General features: G+C 36.9%; 1 protein-coding gene across 1 annotated transcript in view; it reads left to right on the top strand.

The window, feature by feature from the left end:
* Window positions 1-408: 408 nt before the first annotated feature.
* LOC120494960 (serine/Arginine-related protein 53-like) overlaps window positions 409-15,801 on the top strand; it is a gene marked incomplete at its 5' end in the record, with an annotated part of 82,928 nt that continues 67,535 nt past the window's right edge. Inside the window, one exon of the mRNA XM_089121622.1 lies at window positions 409-547. Coding sequence (XP_088977748.1) covers window positions 409-547 — 139 coding nt within the window. The remainder of the gene's footprint in view (window positions 548-15,801) is intronic.

Genomic DNA, 15,801 nt, shown 5'->3' with positions numbered 1-15,801 from the left:
GAATAATGTGCGTTAGCGCTGTCAGCGACACCCACATTCTCCGATGAGCTACGGTGAGCCGTGCAGGATCCACATTGAAATTTCATCCTATTAGCATTTAATTTCTCTGTAATCCTACACACCTTCATAACACCAACTCACACCAGGCTTTCCTGCGTTCCAGAGCAATCTAGGGCCCTTTATAACTTGCTTCCCTCATCATTCTTCTTTCTTGACAATTAAGAGGGTGGAATCTAATAGTGCGGGGATAGGAATTATATCCGAGTCACTGCCAAATCCCAACCTGTTTAGCCCTCGTGTACATGTTTACACACACACACACACACACACGATCTGCTGGGATTTATTGTCATTTGTACATGACTGAAGATGTGATCTTGTTAATCGCTGCCACTGAAGCTGCTTTAACTGCTCACATACTGTAGGTTCTGTTTGACTATCAAGGTTGGAGTTGTGTTATATATTTATTTATCTGATTTCGTCTGTTTTTTCCAGACTCCTGCAGAACAGGCCAAAGCTCGACTCCAGCTGGTGCTTCAAGCCGCAGGTACCAGTCCATTACTGTCAGTTCTCTGCTCATGTGGTCATTACCTGACTTACATACGCCACTCTTAGAAGAAAATATTCTATCAGCGCTACGTATTTGGAACCCCTAAAAGGTCCTTTTTTTAAGGGTTCAATAATAAGAAGTCTTTAGGGTTCTTTGGAACCAGGAAAAAGGTTCTACAGTATATGGAACCTTTTGGGTTCATTCATTATCATTTGTTTTGTCCTTTCCGGATTAAATATTTCATATTATTGACAAACATCAAGACCCTAAAATGTGTTTATGAATGCATGTGAATGATCACAAATTCAAGATATGGGGGTTAGAAAATGTCTATATTTATATCATTTTATGTAGTTAATCAATATCACACGAAGAGTGCCATTTCAGTTTTTCTCCTCCAAAATCAGCATGATTAAAAAGTCACTACAACATTTTAATAAACAATAAGTGAATTACTACAAAATGTTGCTGAATAATGCAATATATGAATGAATAATAGCCTATAAAGAACTTTCTTTCTTGTCATTATGGAACCTTTTTTTAGCAGAATGCTTCATATATAGAACCCTTTCTCTAAGAGTGTGCATTCCTAGTGTGAATGAACTGAAAATGGCAAGTGGAAACATCTTTTTCTTGACTAATTATTTAATTGAACTGCCGTGAGAACTTGACGAATTAAACATGCAACCATGATAAGAGTTCAGAGTAGCCTTACTATAAATTTAAAAGTTCTGCTTCACATACTGCAGTGCATTTAGGAGAAGAGTAGTCTGTGCAGTGAACAGTATGCAAACTATACAACACAATTAGGGCTGGGCAAAAAAAACGATTTTTCGATTAATCGTTTTTTAAAATGTGTTCGATTCAAAATGGATTCTCAACCGCCGGAATCGATTTTTTCCATATAAAGGGCTCGCGGACGCGGTGCTGCATCTTCTCGTCTCTCTGCACTAGGCAAGCGCCAAGCGCTGCAGCTGTTGATACACACACGCGTTTAGGAGTCGGGACATGACGGAATATTCACTTAACAATCGGGCCAGCATTGCATCGTAACCTATGATCGTAACTAACGTTTATCATTTTCACGTCTTTTTGAGTTTTACAAGCAATGTTAAACCATCCCGTGCTCGCGCACTCTCAGAGATGTCTTTCACTACGTGCACAGTAACGTTACAGCCTAAATCTGCCTCACAAACAGCTCGCCAGAAACAAAAGTTTTATCCCTGGATTTAACAGTTAAAACACGCGACATTATGTCAAAACTCTGGTCTTGGTGAGTAACCTCGTAAAGACAGTCAATAATGTCTTAAATTAGCATTAAACGCGTGTGACAAAGTTAATGAAACAGTAATGGATTCGTGCACTAGTTCTTAAAGTGAACGCAGCCATTTGTGTCAGTCATTAATTCTGTTGTCATAACAACAGAATATAGTATTAATTGTAAGCAATCAGAATTAATAGCCTTTGTATTTAATTCAGTCTGGACTAAATTTTACATTGGATTACTTTATTCAGTTTTGTAGTATTTCTGACATACCCAAAAAACTACCCCAAAATGTCTCTTAATTTGTGTCTTTATTCTATTGTATTTATTTGTGCTACTTTTTTCAATTTAATTCAAAGATTGAAATCAAGCTTCCATACATAAACTCTTAAAACAAAAATAAACAACAAATTACATTACCATTTAGGTAAGATCAATGTAAAAAAATGTCTAAATATTTATATATTTATCTATCTTAAACATAAAATAACATGATACTGTTTGATCAAGCTGTGCGACTGTTCTGACTTTTTTTGCATATTGCATCAAAATCCTGTTTATTCTCTGTATGCATTTAGTGTACCTAAAATAAAAAGAGTTTTATATACAGGTTTATGGCTCTTAATTTTCTTGTATTAATTAACCACTAGTAAACTTATGTCCACTGTTCTTTTTTATAAATATAGGATTTGTATTACATCTTCATTATAGTCGAATCGAGAATCAAATCAGGAATCGAAATCGAGAATTGAATCGAGAATCGAAATCGAATCGAACTGAGAGCTTGTGAATCGAAATCGAATCGAAATTGAAATGTGAATCGATACCCAGCCCTAAACACAATATTGCACCTTGTAATACTATTGTCGACTAATACATGCATATGTGCATATGCATATGTAATACATGCATTATATTATAACATTATATTACATTATTCAAAGAATGCTTTCTTGAGGAGTTTTTCATGAAGTTCAAAAAGGTCGACTTGCTTTCGACTCAACATGAGGAATTCAGAGAATTACATTTGTTGGCCCATTGGTTAAAGTTGTAAGCTGAAAGCTAAGTGAAACCCAACATTTAACCATGGTTTACAACGACATTGACCTTTTAATGTGTGCCAAACTGCTCAACGTTTTACCTTATTGCTCTATGAGGCCAGAGACAGTATAAAGCAGAGACGGGACAGTGAATGACAGGAATTGAAAGTCCCAATATGGCGGCTCTAGGAAAATAAGTCCCACAGTTTAAACAAATGTGAGCTTGGAAAGCATTGTTTTTTGTGTGTGTGTGTGTGTTTTTTACAAGGTAGGTTTTTTTTTATCCTCTCAATAAGATGGCATCATAATCTGTAAAGTCTGATGTCACTCGTCAACATTTCCGGGTCTAAACGCTCTATAAGATGCCAAAAGCAAATGTACACTAGGATCAGGAGACCGAGATCTCAGTGATTCATCAGTTCTGAATCTGTAAAACACTGGTGTCCGGGAGAGACTGTAGTGGACACTGCGAGTTTATTAAAGCTATGATTAAATAGTGCTCATAAACCACTCACTTACTCATCACGAGTATCATACTCACTTCATGACTTGAAAAGTCATCAGATTCATTGCTTATAAAGAGTGGGAATCCTGAAAAACTTTTTGTTCTTCTAGACCATAATATAATTATTTGAATTTGAATTATATTGCCACTCCTAGTTTGTGTATATAAAAAAGTGACTGGGGAACATCTTCACCTCCAGCATGAGGGCCCTTGGAGTCATGGAGGGTTAAAACGGGTGTAAAACACTGAAATGTGTGAAGCATGCGCTCATTGATATAATCCAGTCGCTCTGCCATTTTAGATCTATCATTTTTCCTGGCTGGAGGCTTCAGTAAATATTTAGTTTATACATAGGGTTACATTTCAGCTATATTGAATGGTGCAACGCTCAAATATGTGGAAGTGTGTAAACTGTTACTGTACTCATTTACACTACATTCAGGCTGAGTCGCACAGTTGGCCCCAGATCTTGTCAAGGGTGATGGAGAGATATAAGCAGGGAAGTCACAGTGAGGTAATGTGTAAGAAAAAGGATAGACCTGTGTGTGTGTGAAGAGGTCATGCACACAGAAGCCTTCGAGACACAGAGACTCATGACTAAGCTAAATTGACACACTTTTTAAGATAAAAGGAATGCTAAGCTACTTCAACAGCAGCACACGTGTGTCTTTCAGTCCAGAACATGTCCTGTTTCATCCTTTCATCCCTGGATGCTTTCTTTTGTGGGCTTTGATTATGCAGCAGATGTGACAGTATGCTTATTACTTTTTAATGTGTGTGTGCAGGTGTGTGTGTGTGTGGACATGCGGTGACCCCGCTGTCAGTCGTACAGGAAACATATTAAAGGGACGGTATGCCATACATCATCTAGCAAACACTCACCCATCGGTCCCGGCAAAAAATAAAATACATGTTTACACTGCTTGTAGGATGTGTGATGAAATTCGCATTCAAGATATTCAAATGTCAACATTGTTCAAAAGACATTTGAGTTTTGTCATGATCTCCATGTAGAATCAGACACATAATCTGACATCAGTACTTATACGTTATGCTCCCAAGATCTTAGGACAAACCTTTTTTTATAATATTTATATCATATACAGTGTTTCCTCTAGGATTTTTCCAAGCTGTGGGGGCAGGCCCATTTCCCCGGTGGGGGGGCCTTGTCTCCCCAAAGTATTATAATCGATCATGCGCATCCCGTGTGCAGAATGATGCACTTGAAGCAACACCAAGTCACAGCAAGCAATGCTTCACATTGAAAAGAACATAGCGAAGGGATTATATCTATAATATGCTTAGTAGGGCTGGACGATTTGGGGGAAAAAGTCATATTGCCATTGCAATTACTGAGGTCAATATTGCAATTGTGATGTGCGATTTCGATATAATAAAATGGTTTCATGAGTCCAACTTGCTTGGTTCTAAAGTAAAATGCACACACAGATTAGTGATCATTCTGTGTATTAATGTTTATTTCTCAACCATATACACCAATTGGCTTCATCACTGTCTCCTCTCCACCAGTAAGCTGGTGTGTGGTGAGCGTTCTGGCGCAATATGGCTGCCGTCGCATCATCCAGGTGGATGCTGCACATTGGTGGTGGTTGAGGAGATCCCCCCCTTCTATGTGAAGCGCTTTGAGTGTCCAGAAAAGCGCTATATAAATGTAACGAATTATTATTATTATTATTAACTCAAACTACAGACAACAACTAAATGATTGATAACACCTATAATGATCAATAAACCATCAACCAAACCATCATTACAGTGAAAGCTATCAACTTTTAAAAAAAAATTATTAGGCTAAAAAAAAAATTAACAACTTTTAAATTAAGTGAACTTCAAACAATCCCCACATAAACCCATAATAAAAACCATATTTACCTGTGCCCTTCCTGTCTTAACAGGTAGGATACAGAAATTGAATAAAGTTATCAAACAGTCTGTGCTGCATGAATTATAAATTATATATAGAATAATCCTTATTAAAGCTACAAAAGTTCTTTACTCAAGATCAGTGAGTAAATTTCTAATTTCCCTTTGTTCTTTTAACTTGACTGACAGAACGCTTTATTCGCTGCTGGCGCTTTAAGAGCACCCGTTGCCGAGACGCGGATCTCACATGCGCCTCATAGCACTACTCTTTTCGTCCTTAAGACTTTTCTTACGTTATGAAGATACTCGACAAAACGACATTTTGGCATAATTGTGTGTGTTATTGTTCGTTCAAGCTCGAAAGAGAACTGTATTCTGGCACGTGTCAGTGCATGCGCATTATGGCGCGCGTCTTTCTGCGAGTCTCATTTAGGGCATTCACACGAGTCTGCAGCTTCATACTACTCCATTCACAGGCAGCTTTTCAGTTCTTGTCGTGCAAAATGCGAAAAGGCATTTGCACAAATAAGAGCAGGATCGTGTAACACTAGTCAAAGGATGAAAAAAAAGAAGAGATGCTGCGTTAATAGCCCTAATTTGTTTATTTCATATAAAATCGCGGCATTTTGCGTTATGTAATTGCATAGGTTTGAGATCGCTATTACGATTGCGATATGATTAATCGTGCAGCACTAATGCTTAGTGTATTCTATATGCAACAGTTTTTTGAGCCTTTTCTTTTAACAGTATTAAATTTCAGTGCGCATGAAGAACAATAGCACTCTCTCGACTCCATGCTGTAATCTTACTTAAAGGGATTGTGAAAGGTATGGGCAATAAACTCCACTCCAGCAAGATAAAGTCATTTTATGAAAACCATAGACCTTTATGCTTTATCTACAAATGAAGTAATAATGGGAATATTGACCTTGAAGAGAGTGTCGTCGTGTCGCAAACGAACGCGACGAGCTGTGTGAATTCTGAATGGAGAATGACTGAGGCGAGATGACTTCCGTTAACTTTAACTTAGCGACTAAAATTACACATTATGCAATGACTTTAGAAGTCTTGGAATATAGGGTGAAAACTTGATTGTGCTTTACAAAGTTTTTTATGCCTTTTAGTGGGGCTTAACAAAATAACATAATACTATGCAGAATATCGGACGTCACTGAGAAGCTGTAGCCGTGGCGGGAGGATTTTAAGTGTGGCGGCCCGCCACGGGAGAATGAATGTAGAGGAAACACTGATATAACCTTGTAATCCGTTGTATACCGTTGAGGTCATGAGGTTTGCATAGAGACGTCATGAAAATGTCATGTTTTTTTTTGATTGTGTATTCCACTGGCCTGAAGAAGCATTTTCACATAACAAGTATTTGTGTACAGTCAGCAAGACAACATAATAGGTCTAAGGTGTTTTTGGGGTCCTTGAGATGTTCTGACATGCCCTGACATTTGTGCTTTTTTCAGTTGCTTATAAACCTATTAATGGCACAGGTGAATTTAAACTCTATTTAGCACAAACAGGGCTACCATAATATGTGAGCAACATGTATGTACATGTTTTTGTATTATTGAGAGATTATTGTTTATATGTGGTTATTGGAAAAAAAAACTAAAAATGAAATCATCCTGCCTAATCATTCACCTAAAACAATAGATTGTTTCAAATTGTGAACAACATTTTTTTTTTTTTTTTGGGTTTGGAAAGGCAATATGCGAATGGGCGTGAACGGCCCAACCTTTCATTCAGGTGTGTCGCACAAGAGGAATGCGAGGACAATATATATGTATATATATATATATATATATATATATATATATATATATATATATTGCGGCATGCGGCATATAATATATATATTTGTGTGTGTGTGTGTGTGTGTATATATATATATATATATATATATACAATATACACACACACAAAGCACATTTTTTGTCATAGCTGGAAACAAATCCTTGCATGCACTTAAGAATAAATGACTTACATCAGCTGAATCCGTGCTCCTCGAAATGAAACTACCATCTGAGGTAACTTTTCCGGGATTATTACGATAGTATTATTCCTCATAGCACAGCAAGACGAGGTAAAGTACAATATTTTTGTTAAACTGGATGTTTTATCTCCAGCTGATGTGGGCGTTTTCATGGCTTGCCTCATCATTAGCGTTTGAATAGCGCGCTCTCAGTGGGCGGGGTCACATTAGCACGTCATACGCTATAATCAGGTGAAAAGAAAAAGACTGACATCTCACTATTTTCATACAGATTACATCAACTGAGATTTGTTGCTTTTTATGTAAATTACATTTAAAAGAAGAGAATTTCAGGTTCATAAAGAGAAATCTTTCGTGTCTCTGTGACAAGTATTCACTTAGTTCATTTTCCGACGCGTTTCAGAATGAACTTCACTGACAGAGAGAAGGCAAAACATGCATCATGTTTATTTTTCTTTATTTTACAAAAAGCAGATCACTTTGTTTTTATTGTGAGTATACACAAAAAGCTTAGACACTTAATAGGATCTAATGATGTACAACAATATGCAAGATCAAATTCAGCAGAGTAATTTGAGTCTCTTTTGCACTTAAAAGAAAAAAAGTGAGCCGACGATAGCCGATCCCAGAGGGTAATGCTGGCATTACATAAATATAAAACTTGTAATTGCTATTCAGTTGTAACGTATACGTTTATATATATATATATATATATATATATATATATATATATATATATATTACAAGTTTTATATTTATGTAATGCCAGCATATATATATATATATATATATACACCCCTAGAACAAACTAAGAGTTATAATATATAACTTATATGTTAATGTTATATTTATACTGGTTTATACAGTCATAAACTACAATATATTATTATCAGATTATCAGAGACTGAAAGTGCAGATCTTGGTGAAATTAATTAACCACAATTATTATTTTTTATTCCTAAAGTTACAAGAACTGTGTGTTCTTCAGTGTAAACAATAGATGTTGAGGAGGGGAAACACATATCATTGCTATTTATTTAAATGTTTTTGTTTTTTAAACATTTTAGTGAAAAAAAAATGCATATATTAACATGAATATTATATATTAATTGTATATTCATTAAAATAATCACCCTTGGAGGTTTGCTGAGGCCCCTAGTGGGCCCCGTCCCCCGGGTGAGAAACACTGGCTTAGAGGACTCTCTCCCTCTCCCTCTCTCTCTCTCTCTCTCATGTATGAGCCAGAATTTGCAGATTTTTTTTTTTGTTCATTGTTGACAGTATTTCATTAATTGTTTTTTGTGTACTTCTCTGTGTGTAACAGTGTATCTGGGAATGTGTGTTTGAGCTCGTGTCTATGTGAGATCAGGTCAGTGCGTGTGTGTGTGATTGATAACAAGCTGTTGGTTTGTAAATGTGATGTCACCGCACTTGTGACTTCATGCCCCTGTGTGTTTCGCTCTTTGTCAAGTGTAATGTTGTAAAATGAAGCATATCAGCTTATATTGTTTAGTGGTGATAAACAAGTGAGGACCCCCCCCCCCCCCCATCTCTCTCTCTCACGCTCGCTCTCGGAGTCTGTGATCGAGCAGATGTTGCTGGTTTTGGAATGGTAATGTCGTCTAACCGAGAGCCCTGCCATGCTTTAAGCCCTCTGTTCCTCTGTACCCCCGCCAATCGCTTCTCTCCAGCTTTTTCTCTCTATTCCCTCGCTTTCCTTTTTCAGCGAGGTCTCCTGAGATCTCTAAATCCTGCCCCAGCGCTCTAAGCTGCCCCCTCCTCCTGTCCATGTGTGGGAGTGTGTGTGTTGATGGACTCGGCGAGTGTGTGTGAAACAGATCATCCCGGCGTAAGCCGCTCACACTCAATAGTGGAGGGGCCCCGGCAGACCTGTAATGAGGTCCCTCCTCGGAGTCTTCCTCAGGGGCCCTGAGTCTCACGCGTCATTGTGGCCATGCGTTTAAGGCTCGCTTCCTAACAAACACACTCGCTAATGCGTGTGCAAACATGCTAGGCTTAGTAACTGTTAACTGTTAAGTACTGTAACTGACAACTCCATGAAAACTACCAGTCACAACACATATTTCTTTTTACGCACTGATTCAATTGAGCAAAAGTGACAGGAAAGACTTGCATAAACAATCCTTTCAAAAGCGAGAACCATTTTAAGCGGCAAACACAGCTTGCAGGATTAATAAGAATACACTCTTCTTATATTAATGAAGAAAGGGTTCTATATGTGAAGCATAGGGTTCTTTACTCAACTCCAAAGAACCTGTTACGCTAAAAAGGTTCCATAATGACAAGAAAGAAAGTTCTTTATAGGCTATTATTCATTCATATATTACATTATTCGGCAACATTTTGTAGTAATTCACTTATTGTTTATTAAACTGTTTAGGGCTGGGTAATAAATATCGATTTCTCGATATTAATCGATTCTCATTTTTACGAACCGATATCGATTCTTAAGTCTCAAGAATCGATTAGTCATCCCGTTTCATTTGAATGAATGGGATATTGTATTGCGGCTGCGCGCATAAAAAAAATCGCAATAATCTTTGTCCTTTGTTACTATTGATATGAAGCAAAGTCTCAATTTTCAAATTACGTCCATTTTCTTTAGAAATTCAAAAACATAAATAGTGTTTTGTCGCTGTGGCGTGAGATCGCTCTGGAGAAGCAGCAGCGCTGATCTCTCTTCCGGCTTAATAATACCAGTCACAGCGCCAAATAAACATGAATGAGCATCTGAAAGTGTGTTAAAGATAGAGTACAACTTATCGAAATTCGTATCATGTCATATTGATTCGCTCAATCAGCGTTTCAACCGTGGAAAGACGTCAGTTAAACAGCTTGTAATCAATGTATCGTCATATTTACCTCAGAAAACCCACATAAACTCGTTAGTCAGCTAGGAAAAAATAACTACAGAGTGGAGCATTTTGCTAAATATATAGCCACCATTTAAATGTTTATATTTCATAAAATCTTCTTATTATAAAAATAAATAAAAGTGTAATTTAAGTGATTCATTCATTATTACCTTCATATTTGAATAAATCTGGCAAGTTTTTTATGACAGCCACCATTTAAATGTTTATATTTCATATAATCTTCTTATTATAAAAATAAGTAAAAGTGTAATTTAAGTGATTCATTTATTATTACCTTCATATTAGGCTAATGAACCCTAGTAGGCTACAACTAGACTCCCATAGTTTACAGCATTAGTTAAGAGATTTGATTCCCTTGAGAAAAAATGCCTTTTATTGTATATGATATCCAAAATAATCGATATTGAATCGAATCGAATCGTAATCGAAATCGAATTGCAAGCTTGTGAATCGAAATCGAATCGAATTGTGAAATTTGTCTCAATACCCAGCCCTAAAACTGTTGTAGTAACTTTATAATCATGCTGATTTTTGGAGGAGAAAAACTGAAATGGCACTCTTCGTGTGATACTGATTAACTACGTAAAATGATATAAATATAGACATTTTCTAACCCAAAAGTTTCCTGGTTACAAAAAACCCTAAAGGGTTCTTATTATTGAACCCTTAAAAAGGCTTCTGAATAGAACCTTTAAGCCGGGGTTCCAAATCTTTTAACCCTTGTGCTGCATTAGATTTTTAACACCGTTGAGTGCATTCAACGCGTTCTCATCCCAAAGCGCCATATAGGACGCTTTTGCAAAAGCGTAAATATCCAACGCACATGGCACCCTTTAACGTCTAATGAGACGCTTCGGTTAATGGTTAAGTTTAGGTATGGTGTAGGGTAAGGGTTAGACCACTAGGGGGCGCCTTCTGCCCAAATATATCTGCGTCTCATTTCACGTTAAAGGGTGCCATGTGCGTTGGATATTTACGCTTTTGCAAAAGCGTCTTATACGGCGCTTTGGGACAAGGACCAAAAATGGCCACATATTAAACATTGCCTAAAATATTATATATTATTATTATTTTCCACTTTTACCAAGTTAAATCTTTTAACCAGCATCAGTCCTCATCATAACTACCAAAAATGTATTCAATTTCAGGATTTTAACCCTTTAATTGCCAGTTTTGTTTGCGAAACCATCGATTTGTATAAGAGGAAAAAACACAAAAATTCAATTATTTTCAATAAACTAAATGCAAAGAGAAAACTTTAGATTTGGATTATCACAGTCCCACTTTGCAAAAAATCCCACTTAGCGCGTTAGAGACCAAAAATGGCCACCTATTAAACATTGCCTATTGCCTAAAATAAGGTGCATTTCCACCCATAGGGAATAAATATGTAGTGACGTCATCTGGTGGAATACACTATATAATGCAAATATAATGCTTTTGCTTCAAAATGAAAGGATGTTTGTGCAAAAATCATGTTTCATGTATTACTGACAGCCTCAGATTTAAACAACGTTTTAATGGGTTTCAATGGGCCATTTTTGGTCTTTATGGTGCTGAGTGTTACTATTTGATCTACACAGTGTGTGTTATACATATTTTGCAAAATGGGATCACATTTTTTACATGTATCCAAAAAGTCACAATTTTGCCAAATTTCATACCATTTGCATTAAAACAGCCAAAATGGTCAAAGAAATTAAACTGCAAAAGACCAAAAATGTCCCTAATGCAGCATAAGGGTTAAGGTTCTATATAGAACCTTTTCTTCTAAGAGTGTACGAAGAACCATTATTAATAAGGCAAATCAGCACATTAGAATGATCTCTAAAGCATCATGTGACGCTGAAGACGAACGCAAATTTAGTTTTGCCATCACAGGAACAAAATGACATTTTAAAATAGAAAACAGCTCTTTTAAATGAATAATATTCCGTCGTATTGCTGTTTTTACTGTATCAAATGAAAATGCTTGGTTGAGCATAAGAGGCTAAAAAAAATCTTAATCATTAATCGGTAAACAAATGCGAGCTGTTTCCGACACATCTGCCACATTCTCCACATCTTCCGACATTAAAGCACTGAGAGGTCAAAGTGCGCGAAAACTGAAGCGGCGTGCTCCATTTGTGTTGTTTAAATAAAGGCCTTCAGTCGCAGCTAATTAGAGCCCGTCCCGCGCGCTGTGCTGAGTGTGTGAGTGTCTCCTGCAGCTCCTGGAGAGAGGGAACACACTCACACAGACTCCTGCAACAGATGTGAGGCCAGCAGACCACATACATAGAGGGAGTCACATTTCACACACACACACATACCTGAAGTGGAACTAATAGGCTAACATGGAAAGCCGGGTCTTTGTGTGAAGCGAGAGAGTGATGAAAGACGTGTTCAGATATTTCATTATTGCAGGGAAACGCTGTTTGTCTCATTATCTGCTTTATTTCACATTGTCTTTCTCAGTGGCCACCCACTCAATCTCAGGAGAGCATGTGGGGTGGAAGTGCAGAAACAATATGTGCTATTCCTACATGAGGAGCATGTGCTTGTCCTGTCACCTCTTTTACTTCCTCTCCGGTGCGTTTGGGGAATGGAGAGTGGGGAGCGACTGGCGGTGCGGAGGTTCAGTGTTGACACGCGCATGTTACGGGCATTAGCAGAGCGGTTCATGTGGAAGAAAGGGGACGGGTCAGTTTGATATTACCTCATAATCCAAGAGACCAGGAATACGCTCGTACCGCATGTCAAAGGCACTTAGCTTTCCTAATGATTTCCAGACACAGGCCACAGAAAATAAACCACAAGAGGGAAGTTATAGTACTGTAATTTAGCCTGATTGATATACAAGGTTTGAATGATTGGCTACGAGCAGTTATCATGTTTTCATTTAGACTTTCCTAATGTGAGCATATATATATATATATGTTAGGGCTGTCAGTTAAACGCATCATTAACGGCGTCAATTTTTTATCGCGCTATTATGGCCTTTTTGGCCTAGCAAACTTTGTAGTTTTCTTTCACATGCTTTTGCAACAGGACTTGTATGCGCGCGCTGCGCTAGGAAACACATTAATTTCAATGGCTTTTGCCGCGCGAGGACGTTTTGTTGTTTCGTCGACCAAAGCGCAAGTGGATCTACTGTAGCTAGACCGGAAACAAAACAGGCACGCCGCACACACTCGTTTGGGCTTGTGAGCCGGCCAAATAGTTGGTTAATGTTACGATTTGAGTGCATGACGAGCGCGAGATGCTGAAATGGATGCCAATAAGATTCTGAATGGAAATTTTACTTTTAAAAGTTGCCAAATTCCATTGACAAGACCAAAGCGATCTGTGTGTTTTGTCGTTGTGAACTGAGCTATCATCATCGCAGGATGTCCAGTAGGGCTGGGTATTGAGACAAATTTCACGATTCGATTTCGATTCACAAGCTTGCAATTCGATTCGATTTCGATTGCGATTCGATTGTTTTGGATATCAGTTACAATAAATGGCCTTTTTTCTCAAGGGAATCAAATCTCTTAAATTCTGTAAACTATAGGAGTCTAGTTGTAGCCTATAGGCTTCATTAGCCTAATATGAAGGTCATAATGAACTGTTTTGTAGCTATACAAATACTTAAATTACACTTTTATTTATTTTTATAATAAGAAGATTATATGAAATATAAACATTTAAATGGTGGCTGTCATAAAAACTTGCCATATTTATTCAAATATGCATTAAATATTGAAGAACATTAAGATTATAATGCATATGTAATATGGTGTATATATTTAGCAAAATGCTCCTCTCTGGAGTTATTTTTTCTAGCTGACTAACGAGTTTATGTGGGTTTTCTGAGGTAAATATGACGATACATTGATTACAAGCTGTTTAACTGACGTCTTTCCACGGTTGAAACGCTGATTGAGCGAATCAATGTGACATGATACGAATTTCGATAAGTTGTACTCTATCTTTAACACACTTTCAGATGCTCATTCATGTTTATTTGACGCTGTGACTGGTATTATTAAGCCGGAAGAGAGATCAGCGCTGCTGCTTCTCCAGAGCGATCTCACGCCACAGCGCCAAAACACTATTTATGTTTTTGAATTTCTAAAGGAAAATGGACGTAATTTGAAAATTGAGACTTTGTTTCATATCAATAGTAACAAAGGACAAAGATTATTGGGATTTTTATTTTTTTTGGATGCGCGCAGCCGTGATACAATATCCCATTCATTCAAATGAAATAGGATGACTAATCGATTCTTGAGATTTAAGAATCGATATCGGTTCGTAAAAATGAGAATCGATTAATATCGAGAAATCGATATTTATTACCCAGCCCTAATGTCCAGTCTGAAACACCACTTGATGATGGCCACACACACACACACACACAGCTATTGTTGATGGAGTGTTACATTGTGTGAGAGATTATTGTGTGAAATTGAACACAGTATATGACAATGTTGTTTTCAATAAAAAAAAAAAAAAAACATTTGCCCAAAGCAAACCGATCCACTTTTCCATGATGATAAAAGCATTAAAATGAGAAAAAATAATGGGACGAAAAGAAATCAAGAGACATTTAGAATAGATTAAAATGTGTGATTAATCACGAGTTAACTATGACATTAATGTGATTAATCCCAAATAAATATTTTAATAGTTGACAGCACTAATATATATGTATATGTATATATATATATATATATATATATATATATATATATATATATATATATATATATATAAAAAATGTAAATATGACCTTACACTGTTTCGAGATGCCACCTGAACTCCTCCATGCTATGCAAGAGTTAGCAGTTCAGCTCAGAAGAATAACTGTGTGTGAAGTGTTCATGACTGGAGTCAGGTGTGTGTGAAGTGTTCAGCTGATGCTGTTTGTGGCACATTTAAAACAGTGTCTGGTGTGCTCTTGAAACCAAACCTTCTCTCTCTCTCTCTCTCTCTCTCTCTCCCTCTCCCCATCACTACATTTACAAATTACCATAGCAGAAAAAAGGGAATATTTTAATCATGCTGTTTTCCATAATTTCTGCAACATATGGTATAAATGATTTTGATGCAAATGTATGCGCTAATTATTTGCAGACGAGTTTCAAACAGGCCTGTGACTGAAGTGGAATGAAAGAAAATTTGCAATCACCTTAAATTTGACTAACCATTTACTGTTAAGTAAACTTTGCAAAGTAATGTAATTATCTCGGCCCGCCTGCTGGGGTTTGTAGGTGTGTGTGAGCGCGCCGAACACTCCTGATTCCCACCACAGCGTTTATAACTGTTGCTCTAATTAGATAAGATGCAATAAATGGCTTTAAAACTGTTGGCTAATATTATAATCGCGGACAAATTAAAGATAGTTAGTGCTTTTACTCCAAAACGATATACCGATATTAACGAGTTTACCCGCTTTTCACGTGCTGTCTATTGTTTGGACGTAAACTGTATTTTTCAGATGTGGCGGTCGATCTGCATCGGTGTGATAGATGTTTTTTATAGAACGCTTTTTGACTTTCATGTGTTTGCAAACTTGTTTAGTATTTATTTTTTTTATAATACTATATACTAATAATACTATAATAATACTAATACTATAATACTAATACTATACTATATTTTTAATAATACTATTTTTTTTAGTATTATATTA

Source organism: Pimephales promelas, chromosome 16 (assembly GCF_988280905.1).
Source record: "Pimephales promelas chromosome 16, fPimPro1.hap1.1, whole genome shotgun sequence".
Classification (NCBI taxonomy): Eukaryota; Metazoa; Chordata; class Actinopteri; order Cypriniformes; family Leuciscidae; genus Pimephales; species Pimephales promelas.
This window is presented reverse-complemented; position numbering and strand designations above follow the sequence as displayed.